Below are 25,233 nucleotides of genomic sequence, written 5' to 3'. Positions count from 1 at the left end.
TGGTTCTCAAACGCCTTGGTACTCAAACAACTTGGAACTCAAACACTGCAAACCTGGAAGTAAGTGTTCAGGTTTGAGAACTCTTTTCAGAAGCCAAGCATGCTCCGTTTTGAGTGCCACACTTCTGTTTTGAGTGTTACGGTGAAGTCTCCTTGCTATTTATTTTGTGTTTTTGTTTTTTGCGGCTTTTTTGTTTTGTTTTCGTGACACTGTGGAACCCAGTTCAGCAACTGATTGATTATGTGACTGCAGTACATTGTTTATTGCTTTCATTTTATGGATCAATGGTCTCGTTAGATAGTAAAATTCATGTTAAATGTGCTGTTTTAGGGGTTGTTTTTAAAAGTCTGGACTGGATTAATCCATTTTGCATTACTTTCTATGGGAAAGTGTGCCTTGGTTTTGGAACGGACTTCTGGGATGGATTAAGTTTGAGAACCAAGATACCACTGTATTTCTTCTTCTTTAAAACACTTTTAGGGCAATCACTTCTCTGCTCAACTACGTAACTTGTATAAGGGTTTATATAAGTACCCACATATTGTAAAAGCCACATCACATCACTTCTTTAAATCGAAATGTGACCCTTAGTGAAAGCTTCTTGGTTCACACAGTCCCCTTTGTGGAAGACAATACAGAACAGTGACTTGTGTGCCGCTTCTATCTCCTTATCTGTGTAGGCAGAGATGTACAACAATCTGCCTTGTATTTGCAGATATCCAGGTGTCTCATGGATGCATCATTTGCCCATTCCCTTTCCTGAAGTTTACAGATTTTAGGGCTGTACACCTATACAGGCAGATTCCGTATGTGGGGGGAGCTGTGCATGAGATTTGTTAATCACGCCCCCTTCACAAACACATGCCGCCCCCAACATGGCAGAAGGAACTGTTGTGTGAAGAGGACGTAGTTTTATAACTCCCTGGAGTTCATCCCAGGCTAATAAACAGAACAGGAGTGAATAACTTAATCCCAAATAAGTTTATTATTTGTAAAGTATTATGGAATAGCACTGTTCAACCAATCTTAAGGAAGAGGCAATGATCTCTAGAATGCTAAAGCAGTGTAAATAAAATGCATGTTACAGAGTAAAATAATAATAATAGTGGATTCTGGTTAACATAAACAGTAAGAAAATCTTCACTGATGTAGAGCAGACTCTCCTGATGTGCAAACTCCACTTCTGCCTGGACCCCAGACACTGCAGGCATTGTTAACAACAGACTCCAGTTTTGGTTGTTGAATTTTCTGAGTTGTTATACACATACTTCTTTGCCACCGATCAGATGTTTTAAAATCTAATGAGACTGACCTTGATGTAGGTTCTGTTTTAGTCTGCATAATTTATATCCTAGGCATACTTAATAAAATGCTTCTAAGTCTGATTTGAGCAGTGTTTAAGTTACAAAGAACTTTCCATATACACCCCCCCCCCCTTAACTGTATGGTTCAGGAGAAATGCATTGTGCGGTAAATCCCAAATTGACAAGGTCCTTCAATGTTGATGTAACCATAATAATAAAAAAAGGTTTCTGTCCAAACCTGGAAGCTGTTCTTGCTCATCTTCTGGCAATTAAAACAAATGAGCTTGTTTGATTGATGGGAAAACCTACAGGAAGTGTGTTATTTATTAAAAAGAGATACGTAACATTCAGGGATTACAGTGTAACTTTTCATTTATGTGACAAAAGTTCTATTGAGTCCATGAAAGCTAGAGTTTATTAGAAGATACCTTATTGGTCCTGAAAGCCAGAAACAGAGCAAAAACTGAGTTACAAAGTCTCCTTTGTAAACTTCATTTCTATTTCTGACATGGAATAATTTGTGGTTATTGATGAAACCGCAATTGTATGCATAGCTACACTTCCTCTCTTGCTCCATTATATCTGTCTCTCGACATGATCAAAATTGAGTGGAACTTGAAAGCTGGTGTGTCTTCAGTAAATTTACATTCTGCCACTTTGAAATGACAAAATTCAGTCGTCTGTTCTAGTTGTTTGCACAAGTGCCAATCTGACACACAAAAAGTTTTGCTGAAGCATGTGAACCTAAATCAACAGTCCTATTATATTACAGAGACTTAGGTTGGAAAACTCTGACAAGCAGAGGCTTGACAGGCATATGTCAAGAATTCTTTGATGGTGTTTCCTGCTTGGCAGGGGGTTGGACTGGATGGCCATTGTGGTCTCTTCCAACTCTATGGTTCTATTACTCTAAATCCTTGACTAGATGCACATGAGGCTGTTAGTTTTTCTTCTTCCTCCAGAAAACTATATTTGCTGCTTCTATAAAATACCTACATTGGGTTTTTGTTTGTTTGTTTGTTTTTGGTGTTCATTGCATGTTAAATGCCTTTGAATATTCATAATAGAGTTGGAACAAGTATGGAATATGTGTGCAGCCCTCTCTTTTTTAAAAAGTAGAATTTGTTAGGTATATGTTTAATACTGGACACTTTAAAAGTCAGCAGAACATGAGCCAATTTAATATGACTAAGAATGTCTTATTTTGTTTTGCAACTGTGTGTAACGTGGCAATTTGTAATTCAAAACAGCCCATTCTCATTCAGACAACTATTTATTAATTAAAATATTTTGTGGCTTACTTTTCCTGCACTCAAGGTGGCTAACAACAACAGTGAGGTAGGTAGGCGTGTTGGTCTGCCGTAGTCGAAACAAACAAACAACAAAATTCCTTCCAGTAGCACCTTAGAGACCAACTAAGGTGCTACTGGAAGGAATTTTTAAATTTTGTTTCAACAACAGTGAGACAATTGACCAAAATATAAGCAAACAGCACAGCATACAATTAAACCATGTAGATTCACCAGAACTTTGAAAACATGCCTGGCATGAATAAGTCATATGAAGTGCCGGACTTCCGGTCTGCCGCCATCAGCCGCCGGCGGGGTTCGTCTCGGCTCCCGAGACACCCACCGCTACCGAGGAGGGGGGGAGTCGCGTGGGCGCCGCGACCTCCCGGAGAAGCCTCAGATTGTGCGTTCTGAGGGCTGGGATACCCAGCGGGCTCCAGAAAGCCATGGAAGCTGCCCGGAGAGCCCCTGTCGGAGCCTCCGAGAGCAGGCTGTACATGGCGGAGCCTTGGGTCCATTGCTACCTCGGTAGCGGAAAGCTCCGAGCCGGAGACAGAGGAGCGGCAGATACCTTCAAATTAAGATTCGGACTGTGAGTAAGACAACTTTATTGGATTTAAAAACAAGAATTTGGACCTGGGAGGGGAATAAAAAACGGAGGTCGTTCCCCCCCCCTACCCGGAAGGCTGCGACACAACTAACTTGCCTGCAGCTGATCGAAGAGAAGGGGTGAGGATCCCCCTGAAAAATTGAACTTGTGTACCCCCTTAGAAGGCAGAACTAAGGGGGGGAAATATATGTTTTAAACTGCATCGATAATCATATTATTGTGACAAAGAACCCCCCCCCCCGGAAACCGGGGGCAGGAACCTAAAGCCGCGACCAGCTGACAAATATAAGGATTTACAAAGAGTAACTGCTGTGACTCTGTGATATTTTTTGGATTATATCTAAGTTGACCGATGTAATAAAGAGGAGAACTGGAAAAGTTGGACTAAGAATTTAAATTATAAAGGATAAATATGGTTGGAAATAAACAAAGGAACTAGTCTGGACATTATAGCACCATCTCTGGCGGATCAAGTCATAATTCCCACGGGAACACAGAAGGACAAAGAAGGCTGCCAGCCAAAACAACCCTCTTACAAATGGAGGAGGTCGAACTGCAGTATATTCTAGACTTTATTAAAGAAATGACAGAGGAAATACGTCATGGGAAAGGAAATATTCAGACTTTAAAAGAAGACCAGCAACAGATATATCCAATGGAGACTTTAGAATTGCAACAAGAAGAAATCATTGAACAACAGGCAGAAAATAAGGAGCAACGGACTGAGAAATCAATGCAACCTGTGAGAGAGGAAGCATTGATCACCTATGTGACTTTGGACGCTAAGGACCAAGATAGACCCTGGGATCTGGTCTGCTCAGTGAGAGAGGGCGACCAGATCCCAGAAGGAAACAAACAAGTTGAGGAGGGAGGAAAGAGTCTGACCTTTGCCCCCCCAGTGAGAGTGAGGGGACGCAGGCCAGACAGAAGATTGGAAATAGGGGACAGTGGAAATAAATATGAGGGTGGGAGGCTGGTGGAAGAATTAAAACAACGGAAGGGGAAGAAAGAGGAATGGGATGGTTTAGATTGGCTAAGAGTGGGAGTGGGGTAAAGAAGGAATATAAGGTAGAGGAATGGATGGATTAAAAGGTTTGAAACTGGATGATATAAAGACGCTGGCCGGGGAAAAAGGGAAACTGCTACCTGGGGAGGGAGGGGGTGGGTTTGGAGGTTTAGTTAAAAGATTGGATAGAATTTGAATTAGGCAAAGGTATATCTTTTGAGGGGGAAATTATAGGCTAAAGGAAATTATTAGAAATAGTTAAGAGTAATATAGTTCAAAATCTAATAGAATTTATTGTGTGGGGTATAAAAAAGAAGTTGTGAAGTTGGATATGGAATTGACCCGGGAGGGGAGGGACGGGGAAGTCGGGGACAAGATATTGTTAGAGATACTATTTTTCTTTCTTTTTTCCTTTTTTTTTCCTTTTTTTAAAATTTTTTCTTCTTTTATTTTTCAAGCTTTTGTATTTTTGTGCTGTATTTTTTTACTGTTAAAAACCTCAATAAATATAATTTTTTTTAAAAAAAGTCATATGAAGTGCCTATCGCCCTACAGATGGCAGTAGTTGGCAGACAAATCAGTTACTGTGATTTTATTATATTTTACATACATATCTTGACTTTACTCCAAGAAGCTGGCTCCCTCCCTTTTATCTTTACTGCAACTCTGTGAGGTAGGTTTGGCTGATAGACATTGATTGGTCCAAGCTTCATAGCTGAGTGGGGTTTTGAACTCTGGTCCAAGAGCATGTACAAAGAGCATGTATGGGGCCATGACACATTGCCAATCCCACTTACGTAGGTGTTTTATTAATGCACATCCGTGATTGTTATACCACAGTATTTTAATTGTTAGATGCAGATTTTGCAGGGTGGCTTTATCATACTGAACCTTTTGGAATTTTGTCTATATGCCAATAAAGGTTTGAAATTGAGATTGACTTAATATATAACATTCCTGGAGCTCGGAGGTGGTTTCCAAGCTGCTGGGAGCATGTGAGAAGAGATCTTTTTTTTAATGTCATCTACTATAGGAAGAAAGAACCTTTGCACTTCTAATACATCACTGACACATTGATATACAGGAGAACTGTAGTGCTTTTGTATTCTTCAAAAGTTGCTGCTTCCATAGATCTGCATCTATAATAACTCAGTGGTAGGTCCCGGGTTCTCCAAGGGAAAGACTCCTGAAACTGTGAAGGGGTGCTGCCAGTCCGTGTAGACAATACTGGGCTCGATGGATCAGTGTTCTGACTAAGGTGTGAGGTGGCTTCTTACGCATCTGGTTGCTGCATGATTCTGTGAGCACTCCATTCACACCTTTCCTATGATTTACCCAATATGTGTGACATTAGAGTGAAGTGAGAGAGATGGAGAAGACAGTGAAAAGGAAAAAGTCTGGCTGGGCGAGTGATCCAGTATCAATGTGAAAGCAGACAAAAATACTCCCGGTCAAAAGTCAATAAACTGGGTGCCAAAAGAGTAATTTGAAATGTTCTGGGTATCTCGCCTGACAGCTGCTGTTTAAACAGCTGGCCTTGTAAAAAGGAGAGAAAAAAATACCTTGAGGGCACAAAGCTTTCTGTGCCAGTAAACTCTTCTCACTTTGTAAAAGTGATGCCAGTTGCTCAGCATGCACTGAAACGTAGTTGTATTGATTGTTTAAAAAACAAACAGAACAGTATGTTAAACTAAGAATACAGCAGCGATGTTAGTCTTGCTCTGTTGGCTTCTGAGCCACTTCAGAAGAAGGCGATAAAATTGAAGCCAAGGTCTCTGTATCTCACTAGGCCAAACAAACCATGTGTTGGTACTGGAACTGGTTGTTTGACAGTTCCAGTCTTATCCACCCCCTCCAGACCCGAACAGACACTTGGGCCAAAGCAGTAATTTCCATTTTTTTCTGTGCTTGGAAATGTTACTGAAATATCTGGCTTCAGATTTAGTTACAGGAGCTCACAAGGTAAGAATATAAGGCTTGTATGTAGAAGAACCGTTGCTCGGTCCCAGCTCTTGCCAACCTAGCAGTTCGAAAGCACGTCAAAGTGCAAGTAGATAAATAGGTACTGCTACACCAGGAAGGTAAACGGCGTTTCCGTGCGCTGCTCTGGTTCGCCAGAAGCGGCTTTGTCATGCTGGCCACATGACCCGGAAGCTGTATGCCGGCTCCCTCGGCCAATAACGTGAGATGAGCGTCGCAACCCCAGAGTCGGTCACGACTGGACCTAATGGTCAGGGGTCCCTTTACCATTATGTAGAAGGTCACAGGTCCAGTCCTGGCATCTTCAGTTAAAAGGGGCACTTATTCACAAAGCTTAGTCCTCGGAAAGCTGCTGCCAGTCAGGGCACACAACAATGGCTAGATGGGTCAGTAGTCTGACTCCATATAATAGCCTTACATTTGTATGTTATTTTTGCAACTTTACAGTTGTAGCTTTCAAAAGCACAAAAGGTTATGAAAACACACATTTGGCTATTGCATACATGGATTTATTCAATTTCCTGTCAGGGTAGTATGTACCAGGCTTATGATGCAATATATGTGGGCTCTAAATTGCCAGTGTGTAATTGCAGTGTTCACCAGAGAACTGTAGCTTATTTACTTTAACTCTGCACCGTGACTTCAGCATGCCTAAGCGGGGAAAGGGAAGGCAAAACGTGGTTTGGCAAGGCCTCTCGCTCCTTTTGGAGCTATTTGTCTCCTTTTGGAGCTATTTGGCTGCACAATTTCTTGCAGAGTATAATTGATGCTAAGTGCCTGACACTGATCATTTTGGGTGTTTCCGGTCATGCTTCTGATCAATGCAGAGCCAATACAAAGAACTATTGTGCCAATGCTGGCATGTGCGTGGTATTTGAGCTAGATTTGGAAGCTATATCAGGGATAACCATTAATCACATCAACCCACATTTCAAGGATGTTCACCACTTGCACTGTAACTAAAAGGTGGGAAACCTTTTTCAGCCGGAGGTCTCCATTTCCTCGTGGCAACCTTTGCGGCGGTGGCGGTGGTAGCATGACAGTGGTCAGCAAACCCAGAGGCAGAAGTGGGTGGCACAACAGATGTGACTCATGACCTCTTTTCTTTTTCTAGTAGGCTACATTACAGCCACACAAAAGTCAAACCGAATTTTCAGGCATCCAGGCAAATAAGAGGCATGATCTCAGTTCAAAGTCTTATTCCAGCTAGGCAAAAGTATTCAAATAGAGCACAGAGCAAGGCTGGAAAAGGCTGTGACATGGAGAGAGTTCCAAGGGCCAGATAAGATTTTGGAGGGCCACATTCAGCACCCGGGATTGAACATTCTCAACCCCGCAGGAGATGTTTCATTGATACACTGTGGAGTTGCAACTGCAATAAGCAGTAGCAGCAAATGATATGCTTACCTTAAATTATCTATCGCCTCAGACGTTGCACCCTAGAAGAATTAAGATTAGTGTTTGAGCATACATGTAGCTGAGGGTTATTCCAGGCATAGTTTGTCATGCTGGCTCTGCATTGGCTCTGGGTAGAGCAGAAGCTGTTTAGTCGGTTGCTTTGTTCTCTAGGTATGCAAGTGGAATGAGTTCTTAGTATTGCTTTACAGATGTAAATGCATGCCCTACAGAAGCCATTTCAGACTTGTTTCTCTCTTGGATTGCAGCTCACATGCACAATACTATGGCCTTTTAGACAATTTCTGACTGAGGATCTGCATTCCATGGAAAAAGTATGGGTGTGCATGTGCCTTGCCTGTTATATTTGCTTAGGTCTAATTCATATAATCCCCGCTTCTCCCAAAATAGGCTCTGGTGTCCATGATTGTGGTCCCTGCATCACATCTCGCTTGCTTTGAAAAGGGTGAAGGAACTGTTCCTTCAATTCTTATCCTAGATCTGGGCCCCAGCAAAATACACAAACTGGGTAGGAGGGTGTTTATTCTGTATGTTACTTATTATTAATTATCATGGGTTGTATCCATTGGTTGTACAACTGGAAGCCAACTCATTCAATCCATCTTTTTCTTCCTCCTGTACCCCTCCCCCAAAGAAAACCAGTCTGAGGTGGGAGAGAGGAATCACCTGAATATGGCTGAAAGGATTTTGCTGCAAACCTCTCCAGTCAATTGTCCCCTTCCATGTGACACAACCCCTTATTCTCAGGGGGAACCCCTCACCAACCCTCTGAAGATTTTGGGATAGTGCCATGGTGATAGGGGAAGATGAGGAAAAGAGAAATCAGTTGTGTGAGCTGTATCCCATGCACACAACCCATTGGGTACAAACCCTAATGATTTTCTTACCCACTTTTTGGGACATACTCTTCACAAGACGGTTCTGTAAACATGGGAGTGGGTAGGAAACTGAAGGTCATATATTAGTAATTGGAATGCAGCCGTGTGGCAGCAATTTATTTCCAACCCAGTAAGCTGTTAAAATGTACATTTTTCAGATAATATGCCCCTTGGCTTGATTTAAAATCCTGACAAATTTAAAGCTTGTCTAACATCCGTGATCCACATGTTTAACACGAAACAAAATAGTTAAATCATTGTACTGCAGAGATGTGGCCTTCCTTGTGTAAATCTAAGAATGTCTAACTTAGAGGTCTCCCATGACTAAGGCCATCTGTGTGCCGTACGTTTAAAGCACTATGGCACCAGTCATGGCTCCCCACAAAAAATCAAAAGGAACTGCAGCTTGTTAAGGATGCTGAGAGTTGTTAGGAAACCCCTACTTTCCTCATGGAGCTACTGTTTCCAGAGTTTCCTGGGAAGAGGAATTGATTGTTAAACCAGGAATCGTAGCTCTGTGAATGGGATAGGGATCTCCAAACAACTCTCAGCACTCTGAACATCCCAAGATTATTTTGTGGCAAGCTCTGATTGTTCAGAGTGGTATAATGCTGCTTTAAATGTGAGATAGACCTGGTGGTCACTATAATTTTGTCCTAAAAGAAAACACGGCCACATCTTATGTTATAACAAATTTGAATTGTAATGTAGTATTTATTCATTTTTTCATTCATTCATTCATTTTTTCATTCATTCATTTTTACATTCATTCATTCATTCATTTTTTTTCTCTAAGAAGCTGATCTCCCCTTTCCATTTTATCTTCACAACCAGCCTAGGAGTTAGGTTAGGTTGAGTGATGGTGAGTGGCCCAAGAGAGATCTGCAGGAAGTCTGACTTGTAGAGCATGTGGAATAGAAAAAGCCTGGAAGAAGAAGAAGAAGTAGTAGTAGTAGTAGTAGTATTGGATTCCAATGCATTATAAACAGCCATATCTCCTTGCTCATGTATTCATATCCAAAGGTATAATCCTGAATAGGCTATCTCCACTCCATGCTGATGCCAGATATGCGGGATGAGTTACAGTAGAGGATTCTAGCCAGGTTTCAGGACAGAGAAGGAAGAAGGCACCATACATGGTCGTTGATCACTAAGGAACATAAATATATACCCCATTGGCTTCAGATTCCTGCCAGGGAAAGAATACGTTCTGGTAGAGTGTTTTCCATGTTCAACCTTATGAGCCCTGCATTTGATTTGAACATTTTCTGTTTCGTTTGTTAGTCAGTGCAGAAGTAGCTCACATTCGTCAGTCTTGCTGTATACGCGTAGACAGATCTGAATAAACAACTTGCATGTTTATGAACACATAAACCCATGATAGTACTGACTGCGGGATGACCATGTAAGGTCTGTTTTGCATTCCTTCCCATTTTCTCCAGTAAAAGACATGGCATGTCTGTTGGTTCTTAATAGGCATGTGCACTTTTGGGCAAATCCTTAAGCACCTGGCTCAGTATGTGATTTGCAAAAATTATCCAAATTTAGGCTTGCTCTGTATCAGTGGCTGGAACCCCTTTTCAACCGGGGTCTCATTCTCTTCCAGTGTCGCCTCATGCCAGAGGCACAAAATGGGTGGAGTAAAAAAAAAAAAAGTGACTCTACATTTTTGCAGTGGGTTACATTGCATCCATACAAATGCCTGGTGCTTTCACACACACACACACACACGCACACACGCACACACACCTCTACCCCTCCCACCTACCTGCATACACAAAAAACAGTCCTCCATACAGGCGAGCAAAAAGCATGATTACAGCTCTAGGACACATTCCACCCAAGCAATATTATTATTATTATTATTATTATTATTATTATTATTATTATTACATATATACATACATACATACATACATACCTACATACATACCCTGCCCATCTGACTGGGTATTCCCAGCCACTCTGGGCAGCTTCCAACAAAATATTAAAAACACGATAAAACATCAAACATTAAAAACTTCCCTAAACAGGGTTGCCTTCAGATGTCTTCTAAAAGTCAGATAGTTGCTTATTTCCTTGACATCTGATGGGGGGGGGGGGCGTTCTACAGGGCAGACGCCACTACCGAGAAGGCCCTCTGCCTGGTTCCTTGTAACCTCACATCTCGCAGTGAAGGAACAGTCAGGAGGCCCTCAGAGCTGGACCTCAGTGTCCGGGCAGAACGATGGGGGTGGAGACGCTCCTTCATGTATACTGGGCCGAGGCCGTTTAGGGCTTTAAAGGTCAGCACCAACACTTTGAATTGTGCTCGGAAATGTACTGGGAGCCAATGTAGGCACTCAAGGGAGGGCACAGAGCTGGCCATTGAGGGCTGTGGCCTGGAGAGTGGCATGGCCTGGGGAGAGTGGCAGGGAAAGGATTGAGAAGCCAGGGAGGGGGCTTGGGGTTGCATCCAGCCCCTGGTCCTGAGGTTCCCCACTCCTGCTTTATAGAAATGTTGGAACACTTCCTTTCTACCTTTGTTTCAAAGCACATTACAAGAATGGCTTTAGATTTTCCCCTTTAGATTTTGGTGTACAAATATGTAACAGATATTCCATGAAAAGGTGAACTTAGATGGGATTCATCCTAAAGAAAAAGCAGATGTTCACTCCCCACCCCCTTTAAATAGTAAGAAAAGCAATACCCAGGATATATTAAATCTGTCCTTTATTAAAGTCCTGATTATTTAGCTTGATATATATGAAATATCGTGAGGCATATTGGCTTTCCTGGTTGTGCTCCAAAAAGTGACCTCACATTGCATGGAGATATGAAGTGTGATCCTAACTTATGAACTTTAAATTCAGTTTAGCCGCTACACTATTCAAGAATCAGTACTTGGTTGCCTGCCAGAATTGCTCTGGATTTAATGGCACATAAAATTAAAATCCTGAACCAGACTTGAGGCAGAATCCTCTCTTTGCGTCCACAGAGGAATGTAGAAACATCTTTCGCAGCTCTGGTACCAGAGGGCCTTTTAACTGGAAATGGCAGGGAATGAAACAAAGACTTTATGCAAGCCAGGCCATGCAGTTGCTGCTAAATCCTGCTTCAGATGAATTTGGCCATCTTTTAGGCCTGGTTCACATGTCATGCCAAGCCGCGACATGGCTTAGCCTGTATGTCCTAGTGTGTAGGGTTGCCATACATCTGGAATCTCCCAGACATACCCTGGATTCAGCCTTCAGGAGCAGCACCCGGGTAGAAATTGCTTAAATGTCCTGGAAAATCCAGACCCATGGCTTTCTGAAATATGGTCATTCTGCTATTACACTGTCCTGCGCTAAACCATAGCTTGACTTAGCATGCTGCCTGAACTGGAGCAACCTTAGCATGCTGCCTGAACCTATGGTTTGCAGTTCATGGTTTGTCTGGGAGAGCTGCGTTCAGAAGGCTTGCTAAATCAAACCATGGTTTGGCACCTCACAGCAGCAGAATGACCTGAGAGTAGCAAGGCAGCAACAATTTCTTCTTCCAGAGCTTGTGAGGGCGTGCTAAGCCATAGTTTGGTTCAGTTGTGATGTGTCAACCAGGCTTAATCTGTATGAACCAAATTTTAATGATAGGGTGCATCCAAGGTTCAAGCTAAGTACAATTGAACCTGCAGAGCTGAGATAGATGTCGTGTAATCTGTGATCATACTGTTTTGTGGATGGGGTAAAGATAAAGGACCCCTGGATTGGCTCCCAGTACGTTACCGAGCACAATTCAAAGTGTTGGTGCTGATCTTTAAAGCCCTAAATGGCCTTGGTCCAGTATACCTAAAGGAGCGTCTCCACCCCCATCGTTCTGCCCGGACACTGAGGTCCAGTGCCGAGGGCCTTCTGGCGGTTCCCTCATTGCGAGAAGCCAAGTTGCAGGGAACCAGGCAGAGGGCATTCTTGGTAGTGGCGCCCGCCCTGTGGAACGCCCTCCCATCAGATGTCAAAGAGAATAACAGCTACCAGATTTTTAGAAGACATCTGAAGGCAGCCCTGTTTAGGGAAGCTTTTAATGTTTAATAGATTACTGTATTTTATTTTTGTGTTGGAAGCCGCCCAGAGTGGCTGGGGAAACCCAGCCAGATGGGCGGGGTATAAATAATAAATTTATTATTATTATTATTATTATTATTATTATTATTATTATGATATGGTTAAGTCCAGTCAAAGATGACTATGGGGTGTGGTGCTCATCTCACTTTCAGGCCGAGGGAGCTGGCGTTTGTCCGCAGACAGTTTTCCGGGGCATGTGGCCAGCATGACTAAACTGCTTCTGGTACATGGAACACCGTGACGGAAGCCAGAGCACACAGAAATGTCATTTACCTTCCTGCCGCAGGGGTACCTATTTATTTACTTGCACAGGTATACTTTTGAACTGCTAGGTTGGCAGAAGCTGGGGCAGAGCAACGGGGACTCACCCAGATTCGAACTGCCGACCTTCCGATCAGCAAGCCCAAGAGGCTCAGTGGTTTAGACCACAGCGCCACCTGCGTCCCTTTTTTGGGTGGGACTGAAATACAAATGGCACACCAGGCTCAAAGGATCTTTTAGGCAGAAATGAATGCACCAGACCAGAACAATTTTCAAATTCAAGCAGCACCTCAGTGAAATAAATCAAGCAAATAAGGCATAGAGCAAAGGAAAATTAAATCAATAGTACAATGAACATGAATCCTCGGGCTTGTCAGTTCCTTCCTACCTCAAGCATGGAAATCCCCAGCAGTAAATTCAAATGAGCAGTGAATACATATGGATATAGTACAACCATTACAAGACATGTGTCATCGCAGAGTGCAAGTGTGTTACCCTGGGAGAGATGCTTTTCCATGACAATTTCAGTCTCCCTGTTTCTAGAAAGTGAGTATGTTGTGGGTAGGGATGCAGAAGCAAAGCCTCTGGCTAATCTTCTCCCATCCCTAAATCTACAGCAGGGAGAGCTTTGTAATTTGAAGTTCTGTGGGCACACAAATTGCCAGTTCTAAACAGAATAAATGAGTCACATCTTGTATTTATTTCAGGGGCTGCTTCTGCTTCCAGCTTCCATGTCAATGGAAATGTCATCAAAGGGAAGGATAAAGGTCTTCCTTTGAACAAGCCATAATTAAGGGAAATGTTGCCAGTTGTCTCTCTTTCTTAAATAAAATGAAAATTGGATTGGAATAAATCAGTCAGATTTTATCATTGTTTTTCCCCCATTTAGATTATCATTTAAAAAAAAAGGATTTGGGGTGCCAATGTACAGATCCACACAAAACTTATTTAAACATCCCAAGAAATGAATTATTAGGGAAGAATCTGTTTTCTTTAGGATTTGGCTGTGATTGAGGGAAGCCCTTACAGGGACCCCCAATGTGGTGCCCACTGATACCAGTTTACAGCACCTGTGAAAGGCCTAAGTAAATATGCCTTAAAAATGCACAATATGTGAGAGATTGCTTGATATTCCTCTTCTCTTCTCTCCTTTTTCTATGGGTTCTCAGTGCCTGCATGAAATTAGGCCAATAGTCTCATGCAACCTTCAACCATAGGTCTCCCCATCTCTCTCTTATGTGATGGAAGAGTGTTGCACATGGAGCAATGCTCTGTTAGCCTCAACGGCCGTGTGGTGGTACATTAGAATCAAATGTTGGAAGAGCCTTGTTTTGGTTAGGCACAGAAGCAGGAGTTTTTTCAGTAAAGGTATAGAGTTTTGCTGTGCAAAATGGTTGGTTATTTGTTAAAATACGGCTCTTCTGCTTGGTATAGTTCCTGTCTACAAACACATGGTAAATGTTTGGAAAAAGCTACAGGGATGCCATCAAGATTTATCAAATTCCAGGCTGGGAATTTGCAACTGCAAATATCAGCTTGCTTCCATATTTGTAAAGAAAAGTGCGCTCTATATTTTGCTCTGCCTTTAATGGTATTAGTTGCAGTTAGAATTGTGTGCTGGAAAATCAGTATGAAAGTAAGGGAAGGCCATGGACAATGAACATGAAATTTGCAAAGTGTTTTTCTACAGCTTACAGTATTTGGAGAACCAGTTCCCTGTTTCAGAGGGTTAGTAATGCACTCTGGGGGAGGGAATGTAACTGCAACTCAATTCTTTATTACAGTGTTATTCCAGACACATAATAGACGGGATGACGGCATTTTCTGTCTGCTCTGTATCTGTCTAAGGAGAGAGTTCCTGTAAACTCATTCAGTTTTTAAGCACCCTCAGAATAATTTCTTCCAAAGTTTAGAACTGTGTATTCATGAACATTCTCTGCTACATAATAGAGCTGGCCGATGACAGCTGAAGTACTGTAACTTAAACATCTTATTAGTTTTAAAGCTGAAATGAACCTACTGAGAGGTAATAACCTTCACACAAATATGAATTTGTACAAAATGCCTTCCTTCTGATGTGAGATTCCTTGGGTTTCCTGAGTTTTCTTTAACCACGAAGAGATGAATTCTATCATTAAGCACCAGTGATCTCTCGGAAAGAAGATTTGTTAAAATGTTATATTTTAAAATTGTCTGGTTCACGCAGTGCCTTCAAAATGCAGGTCATGGGAGTGACCCTTGAACTTGGGCCATAGCTGCCAAGTTATCCCTTTTTTAAAGGGATTTTCCCTTATGCTGAATAGGCTTCCTCGCGAGAAAAGGGAAAACTTGGCAGCTATGACTTGGGCATAATCACTCACTGCACAGTTTCCCCATCTCTGTCACAAGAGGTGCCTACTGAGTGTTTATGTGTTGGCTGGCTCCTATGCCTCTGATCATTTCCTTGACATTTGTTCCAACTTGCTGGCAAGTGTAGCTGTAAAATATATCTTCCCAAATCCAAACCTGAAATTGCTCTCAAATCAAAATAGTTCACACAGGAAAATGTAATAAGGAATTCATTTGGCTTACTTAGGCTTCTAGGATCACATTTTCCAGTACATATACTCTATTACCGGTGCTTTCTTTTCAAAAGCTCCATAAATCAAAGGGGGGGGCGGGCGGTGGGTTGGTCGCAAGTTTGTTTCTCATAGTTGCTACTTTTTTTTGCTTAGCCTTCTCAGAGCCTATAATATACAAGGGAAAGATATGGGGAAACGGCCAATAGCTGCTTTGTAATTTGCAACCATACCTGTTACAGAATACTGATTTCTCTTATCATGTTTATAGGATGCTGTTGTGAACCTAATTTGTTCCTGCTGCTGAAATATACCCACTATTAGTAGCAATCCTATTTTAAAAGAATGCTTGGAAACAGAGATGCATTTTTAACTAACTAATCCCCAATAATGTTCAAGCTGTGACATAATAGCTTGAAACAACAGACTTTCATTGCACAAACTGGATTTTTTCGTTTGCGCTGTAAAATCTAGCTTATTGAAAATGTATAATTTTCCATGAGTTTGAAGGGTTTCCAAACGGCTTCATTTCCGAGTCTTTATGTCAGCAGTGGCACATTAGGGATAGCAAATTATGATTTTGGCCTGGGCTTGTGACTCCTTGCATCCTGAATAATAGGACACAGACATTCGTTTAGACAACTTTATCTCCCAAACCAGCATTCAGGCCCCTTCTTGCCATGTGGTTTTGACAAGTTGCTTTTCAGTATTTAAAGTGAAAGTTGTTCATGAGCTGAATGGCTGCACTTTCTGTTGTGAGCTGTTGCAATGCTTAGTTCTTAGTTTGAATAAAAGAGAAAGTAAATGGTGTAACACAGGGCCAATGTGGTGCGGTGGTTAGTAGCCAATTCAATTTCAAATTCCTGTTCAGCTGAGCTTCCTGAGCGGCCAAGGGTTTATCTGTCAGCCTAATCTACCACACAGGATGGTAGTGGTTTCTTCACTGCTCTGAGCTCCCCAGTGAATTTCCCTCTATAATTCCTAGTGTTTATATGGCACTTTTCAGGGCAAAAGAAAGACACAAGCTTGGCTTTCTCGACTGCTTCGGATAGGTTTAACTTGGAACACAGAAAGCTACCTTATCCCAAATCAGATCATTGCTCCACATAGCTCAGTGCTGTCTACACTGACTGGCAGCAGCTTTTCAGAGTTTCAGGCAGGGAACTCTCAACGCTACCTGCGGATGCCAGGGATAGAACATGGTACTTTCCGCAAAGCAGTTGCTCTACCATGGGGAGGCGGCCCTTCTCACAAAATGGAAAGATGGTAGTCACTTGTAAATACAGTAGCTACCTTGCTCATTGCCTATGGCAATAACTGCTCCCAGGTGAAAAGGGAAGAAGATTGATTTGTAAATCAGTAGAGAATTAGCTCTGCTTTTTTATTCATGCCATATGCATATGCCATGTATTAAGCTGCCTTATATTGAATCGGGCAGTCCAATGTTTCCAATTTGTCAGATCCTAATAAGGCAGGCTAGAAATCCATTCATTGTTGTTGTTGTTTCATCTGTGAAGAACTCACACCTCTCTCTCTTTCCCCCCTTTTCCTAGATAAGCTACTAATTCTAACTGTTGCAACAAAGGAAACGGACGGCTTTCACCGATTCATGCAATCAGCAAAGCATTTCAACTACACTATAAAGGTATTGTGTACCCTTCTGCTCTTTCAGAATATGGAAAATAGTTTCTCTCTGTGTGTGAATTCTCTCTCTCACACACACACATAAAATAAACCACTATAGAATGAAGTCATGGAAAATACCACTTGGGTCATTTGCTGCATACCTTTGCCAATTCAGAATTATTCCCTACTGTAGGCTTAGTAATCTTTCACCTGCCGGTAGTCTAGCTCATAATATTCCAGATGTTGGAGTTTTCTACTTAGCTCAGGAGGCTATTCCACAGGCTTATAGATTGAAGGGTTGGCAAGGTTTTATCCACAGTCTGTGTAAATATTATCTCTTTCCCTTTCCAGTTAACTTATGCTTATGCTATTTTCATCTGAAAGCATCCCCCTTATATTCTGCATCTTCAGAATAAAATGCATCAATTTCTTGGAATTTATATCTCCTCCTCATTTTTGGCCTTATCCCAACTGCTGCTTTAAAAAAGTTACTTCTGCAAGGAATTTGTGCTCCTCCACTTGGTTCTGTAGGAAAGCACTGATAACTGAGATAGTCTGTAAAGGACTTAGCACTTCAACTTTAAAGGGAATTTCCTATCAGAGAGGTTTAGGGCAATGGAGGTCAATAAAAAACATTTTGCTTAGCAGATTCCCATGGGCCTGACTGCAAGGCATAGAAAAAATGACTTATACTGAGTCACACTACTGGCTAATCTAGTTTAGTATTGCTACACTGACCAGTAGCAGCTCTCAAGGGGTTTGGACAGGAGATTTTCTCACTCCTACTTAGAGACATTGGCGACTGAACTTTGAACTTTCTGCATACAATGCCTGTACTCTGCCAGTGAACATAGGAAATTTAGGAAACTGCATTTCACCGTGTCAGTCCTATGGCCCATCTAATTCAATGCAGTCTACACTTACTGGCAGCAGCTACAGTGTGGGGGAAAGTATTTGATCCCCTGCTAAATTTGCCCATTTGCCCTCTGACGAAGAAATGACCAGTCTATAATTTTAGTAGTAGGTTTATTGTAGCTGTAAGAGACAGAATTACAGGAAAAACCCCAGAAACCCAGAAGACAAAAGTCAAAGATTGATCACAGCTACAATAAACCTACCATTAAAATTATGGCCTGGTCATTTCTTCATCAGAGGGCAAACAGGCGAATTTAGCAGGGGATCAAATATTTTCTCCCCACACTGTATAGAATTTTAGATCCCAGCCCAACCAGGGATTGAACCTGGGACTTTTTGTACCACTGAGCTATGGCCCTGCCTCCTTTTAAAAGCCCCTTTTAAAACCATCAGTATTTGGTTGCTACTGAATATGTGACAGAGAAGCTGGGTCATGCCTGCCATCACAATCAGGCTCCGCATTCTGTTTGTGAACAGGGCTAAGAACTTTTGTGTATGTAAGGTCTCTCCACACAATCAGGATTCAGCAACCACAATGTCCAGTTGTGTGGACATTGCCTATACATGCACAATTTATTTTGTGCATGGAAGGAAGAGGCTGGTGTAGGGCAATATCAACATGCAATTCTCTTAATTCAGTTCCCAGAGCCTTTATCCCTTTTCTTCAGCTAAAATAGATTAAAAAGAAATCCCGGCCAACCAACTAAACAAATACTATTCCATCCTGAATGCACCATCTGTTCTGGCACCTCAACACTATAAAGGTGCTCAAGCTGTGATAGCATGAATGTTTATCCCACTGCGATGGTCAGGAATGAAACACAAGCAGTGCAGGATTCCTTTTTTGCAAATGAGGCAAAGCTATACAATTACCACTGCCCAATGAAACTCCTCTAACATGTGGATTAGTGGTGTTTGTGTCTATTGTCCCCAGTGTCCTAGTCCAGTTGTGATTTATCCTTGAAAATACTCTCTACTTTTCTAGTTTAAGAATCAAAAGCTTCCCCCCCCCCTTTCTCAGCAAGTTGGTGCTCTGAGCGACTTCTTTGGTGGAAAGTAATTGCTGGGTTACTATTTGGTTAGGAATCGCCTCTCATATTTCTAGAGTGATGTCATGGTGCTCAGGACTGCTTGGGACATGGAAAATTTATGGGCAGTGAAATGCTGGCTTTAATATGCCTAAACTGATGGGAGGTGTGTGTTGAGCTTTGTTGTAACTTGTTTTCAGCCTAAACATGTTCACTTCAAAATAGGTTTCTTTGCTACTCACTGACATACAGAAAATGCACTGGGAATTAAAATGTCATAGGGAAACAGTGTTTCTTCTTTGGAAATGAATTGAGGATTTACCCCCTCTCTAATCTAGATAGGACAACAGTAATCATATTTTAGAAAAAGTCTGATTTAGAAAGGGTTGAGCATTTGACAGGCCCCATAAGACCTGAGAAACTGGCTGATAAAATTATAGCTGTCTTTTTACTAACCCTCCATAATCCACTTGCAGCTTTGTCTTGTGCGGTTTATTGATTGATTGATTGTGTTTACCCCACTCTTCTTCCCAAAGGAGGCCAGGGCGGCAAACAATTCAATTTAAAATAAAAACCCCTATTTAAATTCAATTAAATACCATCTAAAGCATCTAAAACACCTAAAACATTTAAAAGCTACCACAGACCCTCACAGTTACTAATTTTAAAGTTCCTTAGCCACTATCCATCAGCTGTCAAATGCCCGGGTAAACAGGAACGTTTTTATATTTCTCTGGAAAGCTGATACGGTGGGAGTCAGACACAGCTCACCAAGGAGGCATTCCACCAATGGTGAACTACCACTGAGAAGGCTCTGTCATGGGACAGGGCCAAACAGGCAGGAGACAGAGACAACACCACCAACAGCCTCTTCTGCCGACAGTAGAGCTTGTGATTATTTACTGCAACCAGTGACAGCAGCAGGTATTGGGGTTGTGGTTTTTTTTTTGGCCAAAGTCAAATCCATTGATGGACAAACAGCCAGTTCGCTGGGTGAATGAAGGTATTCTCTGGTACCTGTAACAAGCAAGTTGGAGTTATGGACTGCCCTAGTCAGTGGCTCTTGCCATTGACAATTGCTTGTGTTTTTGCTTGGAGATGTCTGCAGTTGTAGCAGGTGTCCCATTAGGAGAATATCAGGAGATAGCAGAGGAAGAAGCCCGCCAGAGGACACATTAGCCAGTCCCCCTGGAGCTGACACTAAGTTATGGGATGAAGACCAAATACTGTCTCACTGCTTATCAATAATGGTCCAAGTTGTGACAGCGCACCCTGCTCAAGACCCTTCATTATTTATCTTAGGTGCTGGGTAAAGGCGAAGAGTGGAAAGGAGGAGATATTCTAAACTCCATCGGAGGAGGTCAGAAAGTACGCCTGCTGAAATCTGCATTGGAGTCGTATGCTGATCAAGAGGATTTGGTGGTTATGTATGTTGACTGGTAAGATAACTTATTTATTTTGGCTCCTGTACTTTGGTCTGTGGGGAAAATCAGTTTTGTTATGACATGCTGTGGGTTAGCATGCATATATTTTCCCGTGCCCTAGTTTTTAAATGGGGAAAGCTAGTGCTTCTTTCCACTTCCAGAGATTTTAGGCTGTATAAGAAGCAGGCTTTGTTTGTTTAACAGATTTGCAGATGCAGAAACTGTCACCAGGGCATGTTGTGTTCCTTGAAGGGAGGAGGGGGGAAGTGGATGTTATCTAGCTTCGAGAAGCTGTGAGACACGTAGCCTAAAATAAACATTCCTGCTTTATGAGTTAGAAATTCCAGTCAGAAGTAAATGGGCAAATGACCTGCACAATTGGCAGTTAAATAAGAAAGTGTTCTTATAAAGAATGCACAGTGAGCGGTAGCAGCAAATTCATGTTAAACTTACAGCAGATTCCTCCAAACTGGTGCCCTCCAGATTTTCCTGACTGCAGCTCTTATCCCCGACCAGTGGCCATGCTGGCAGGGGTTTATGGGAGCTGAAGTCCAACAACATCTGGAAGGCAGCATACGGACTACTCCTGATTTAACAGTAATGTCTGATTTCTAAAAATCAGAGGTCCAGTGCTGGGACGCAAGGTTTCCCGATGTTGTAATTCTTTCTGACGTGGGAGACTTCCCCCACCAGCCTCAGATGTTTTGTGTGGGAACTGGTGGAAGTTATTCATTGATGCCCTTCATACATGCTCCTAGATCTTCTCCGCCAGCCCCATGTTTTCCAGGCCCTCCTACTGAAAAAAAATTCAGGGCTGAGCCTGGGGATCCATAATTCACATGAGGCTCAGAAGTAGAAGCTGTTATTTTGGAGCCCTAACTCTTAGGGTGCATGTTTTATAATTAATTGGTGTTGCCTGGTCACCTTTCAAAAATATTTTAGACATTCTTTTGTAGCGTGTGTGTGTGTGTGTGTGTGTGTGTGTGCATTTTCCCCTGCATTCTGTACATGTTTATAGCTAAAGTGGGAATTTCACCCATCTTGGAGTTTGTGAGTAGAGAATCAGAGGCAATTAATCCAGAGGAAGTGTTTAATGGGATTAGAGTTGCAATAAAGACTATCAGAGTGAAGTCTATTCCCTCCATATGATGTTGGACTACAACTCCCATCAGCCCTAGCCAGTACAATCAATAGTCAAGGATGATGGGAGTAATAGTCTTAACAGCATGGGACAGCCGGCCAGTTCCTGGTCTGTTCTGTTTGGTTTACTAGCATAAAGATTCAGACCCTTTGCAGGTGGTCTTTGTACTACAGTGGTGAGTATGGAGGGGAAAGGTCCGAATCCTGCCTGCTGGCTCACTTATTGCACCTCTCCTTCACACGTTGAAGATGGCATTTGCACAAAAGTGTCTAAGCATATACATGTCAGCAGGCGTGGGTTCTTTAATGATGAATATCCAGTGCTATTTTTCTAGAAAAAGAGGTGCAGGAATTCACCATGAACATCTCCCTCATTCTCTTAGAATGGCAATGGTGCCCACCTGAGAGGTGCTGGAAATGAGTTCCTGTGAGTTGCCTCTTCAAAAAAGCCCCTTGCGTAACCTTCATTTTTCAAGTGTGTGACATCGCCTCCAAAGCATGGAGGTTGGGCACCATGAATGAGCCAACCTAGTTGGTAATGCCCTTCCCACCCTGAATATCTAACTCTATGGGGAATAACTATCTGGACTTGGCTTCAGTCACTTACACATGGCCTGTGGAAGCTTGCCAATCTAACTTCCTTCCTATGGAAGAAATGGCAGGTCCTCTGGCTGAACTTAACACCGCAGCACAGCATTCTCTGCTTCCCACGATTAGCTAGGAGAGCAGCTTCTCCAAGTCTTCAAAACAGGCTTTTAAACGTTCTCAAGGCGAGAAACCCAAATAATAATGAAGTGGAAGACTTGATGCGTAATGTAACGAGCCACACATTTCTTCCGAAACTTGCATGCTGTTAGAGTTTCAATTTCTGTCCATAAGAATTAGATGCATATTCTTACGTTTTTAAAAACCTATTCGAGTCTTGCTTATATTGTTAGGTACATTCAGGCTAAAGACCTTTTATAAACCTCAAGCATTTGAATGTTGCTATCTGGTGTTTTTTAGCTGCTTCCTGTTTTATTGCTTTGTGTGTGTGTGTGTGTGTGTGTGTGTGTGTGTGTGTGTGTGTGAGAGAGAGAGAGAGAGAGAGAGAGAGAGAGAGAGAGAGAGAGAGAGAGAGAGAGAGAGATTTATGGCAGGAAATGTGTAATTTGTGGGGGCTGTTTACTGTGATCATTTTTAGACGTCGTTGTATATTTTCAATGTTTACTATGTATGTTGCCTTGAGATCTTTGGGTATAAGGCAACACATGAATTAATTATAATAAAAACAATAATAATTTATTTATAAAACTTTTATACCCCTTGCTTGTAGAAAAACCCTTTAATAACTTGCAGATTCTCCCAGTAGCTCATGACACAAAAAGTAAAGGTAAAGGTAAAGGGACCCCTGACCATTAGGTCCAGTCGTGACCGACTCTGGGGTTGCGCGCTCATCTCGCATTATTGGCCGAGGGAGCCGGCGTATAGCTTCCAGGTCATGTGGCTAGCATGACAAAGCCGCTTCTGGCAAACCAGAGCAGCACATGGAAACGCCGTTTACCTTCCCGCTGTAGCGGTTCCTATTTATCTACTTGCATTTTGACATGCTTTCGAACTGCTAGGTTGGCAGGAGCTGGGACTGAGCAACGGGAGCTCACCCCGTCACAGGGATTCGAACCACCGACCTTCTGATCAGCAAGCCCTAGACTCAGTGGTTTAACCACAGCGCCACCTGGGTCCCGACACAAAAAGTATGGCCTGGTAAATTGTGTTTTTCCATAAGACAAATGTTTTCATGATAGGAAAAATACTCACTTTGGCCACTTTGGAACAGGCAGAATTTGAAAGCTATATTAACCCATGGTTAATATAGTTATTTATAACCGATAACAAATCTGGAATTGGAATTTGTAAACATACTTTAAATGTTTAAGCCTTTCCACTCTGTCATATGGCCGCTACTGTTACCACTTCAAAAGTAATCTGAATGCCTTAATATGCTGCCACTCTGGGTCAGAGAAAAGCAAAGGAATAATATGAGGTCATTCCGTCTTGTGGTGGAAAAATGTTGTCTGGGAGATCATACTCTAGAGAGCATCTGGTTCCTGTCACTGACTGAACATTCCTGCTACAACTTTGCAAAAAGGGAAAATGCAGCTCTGAGCCAGCCACCACTTTCTCCTCTCAGAGCATCCCCTGTTTCACACTGTGCTTTAGGTCCAACTCTGGGGTTAGCCAGCTTGAATGGAGGGTTGTCTGGAGCACAAGCCAGCCATTTTCATTTCTTCATTTTATATTTTTTGTTGAGAGCTGGAGAAACTCCAAGGCACACTTTTCATATTTCTTCTGCCAAACTTTGGGGGAAAGCAAAACAGTGGGAGTCTTCATAAACCCACTGGGTAACATTATACATCTTATTTAATAGGCTTCCTTCCCTGCAAAGTTCCTAAATACCTGCCGTTCCGCTTGGAGAAAGAGACGAGCTTTTGCCTCCCCCCCCTTTCCTCTTGTAAATCTGCAATTTTCTGTTTTAGCTTTCTTTTGCAGCGAGATTATTTGCCTCTACGAAAAACACAGCATGCGAGTCAACCTTACCTGTGTAACAGCAACCTATTTTCCCATCCATCAAGCTTTCTGAGATCTTACATGAGAGGCCCTTCACCATTTCCCCTGCCATCATATGGGAGAGGGGGAGGTAGTTACCAGGGAAATGACTTTTTCATTGATTGTGCCTCTACTCTAGAACATATTCTCCAGAGAGGCTCACTTGGCAGCCACCTGCCAATTTATATTCTTTCCTGTGCTTTATTTTCTGTTCTGTTTTTAAGCAAGAGATGCTATTTTTAGTATATTTTTGGAACAACCAAAGGCAGAGTATACATTTCAATAAATCAATGGATCAATTATTTCTTCAGTCTCTGACTTTGATTCTGAAGCATATAATCAACATAGCCTTGTATACTTGATTGATGGTATGTCAGCTTCCTTGCTATGGAGCCAGAAATAACACTTCACTTCTGAATTCTATATATATATAGAATTATGTACTGTATGTAATTCTGTATATGTATCCGCAACCCCAGAGTCGGTAACGACTGGACCTAATGGTCAGGGGTCCCTTTACCTTTTATATACATACATATATATGTATGTGTCCCAAATCTCAAATCAGCATTCTTTTTTTTCTTTTTAATTTTTATTTTCAAATTTTCAAACCACATTTTTTACACACAGAGACACTTGTTTACATTAAAAGCATAATGCTTGTCAATACATTTATGGGGTTCCCTGAACCCCCGGACTTCCCTCTACCCCTCACATGGCTTCCAAAATTTTCCTTCCTTTTTTGCTGCATCTAATCGCATTTATCTAAGTTATTACATTTCCATTTTTATCCTTTATCGTTTTAAATTACAAGTGCTATATCAATCCTGCTGGCGTTTTTAAGTGTTCGTAATGATATTTAATATATTATATAAAGTTATGCCATTCCTTGCTGAATTTATTGTCCTCTTTGTGCCTCAAATCAGCATTCTATACACATGGTAAACCTTGCATAAGATCAATCCAATGTGTGCCTATGCAGTGGAAAAGTCAGTGCCCTCTTGAACATACCTTCTCCTTCAGAGAAGGCATTGTTCTTGTTTGCGTGGACAGGCGGAGTCCCCCAACCCCCCGCGACCCGCTGTGTGGAATAAAGATGCATAACAACGTGCTATGGGATTCAAATCGGCCAC

At 42.0% G+C, this 25,233-nt stretch overlaps 1 protein-coding gene across 4 annotated transcripts in view; it reads left to right on the top strand.

Moving 5' to 3' along the window:
* PLOD2 (procollagen-lysine,2-oxoglutarate 5-dioxygenase 2) overlaps window positions 1-25,233 on the top strand; it is a 64,440-nt gene that overhangs the window by 3,173 nt on the left and 36,034 nt on the right. For all 4 annotated transcript variants that reach the window (XM_088669101.1, XM_088669100.1, XM_035133114.3 and 1 more), the window contains exons 2-3: window positions 16,935-17,026; window positions 20,253-20,389. In XM_088669101.1, coding sequence (XP_088525227.1) covers window positions 16,935-17,026; window positions 20,253-20,389 — 229 coding nt within the window. The remainder of the gene's footprint in view (window positions 1-16,934; window positions 17,027-20,252; window positions 20,390-25,233) is intronic.

The sequence above is a fragment of the Zootoca vivipara genome, chromosome 5, assembly GCF_965207765.1.
Source record: "Zootoca vivipara chromosome 5, rZooViv2.hap1.1, whole genome shotgun sequence".
Taxonomy (NCBI): Eukaryota; Metazoa; Chordata; class Lepidosauria; order Squamata; family Lacertidae; genus Zootoca; species Zootoca vivipara.
The sequence above is the reverse complement of the archived record's forward strand: the minus strand, read 5'-3'. Positions and strand labels throughout refer to the sequence as shown.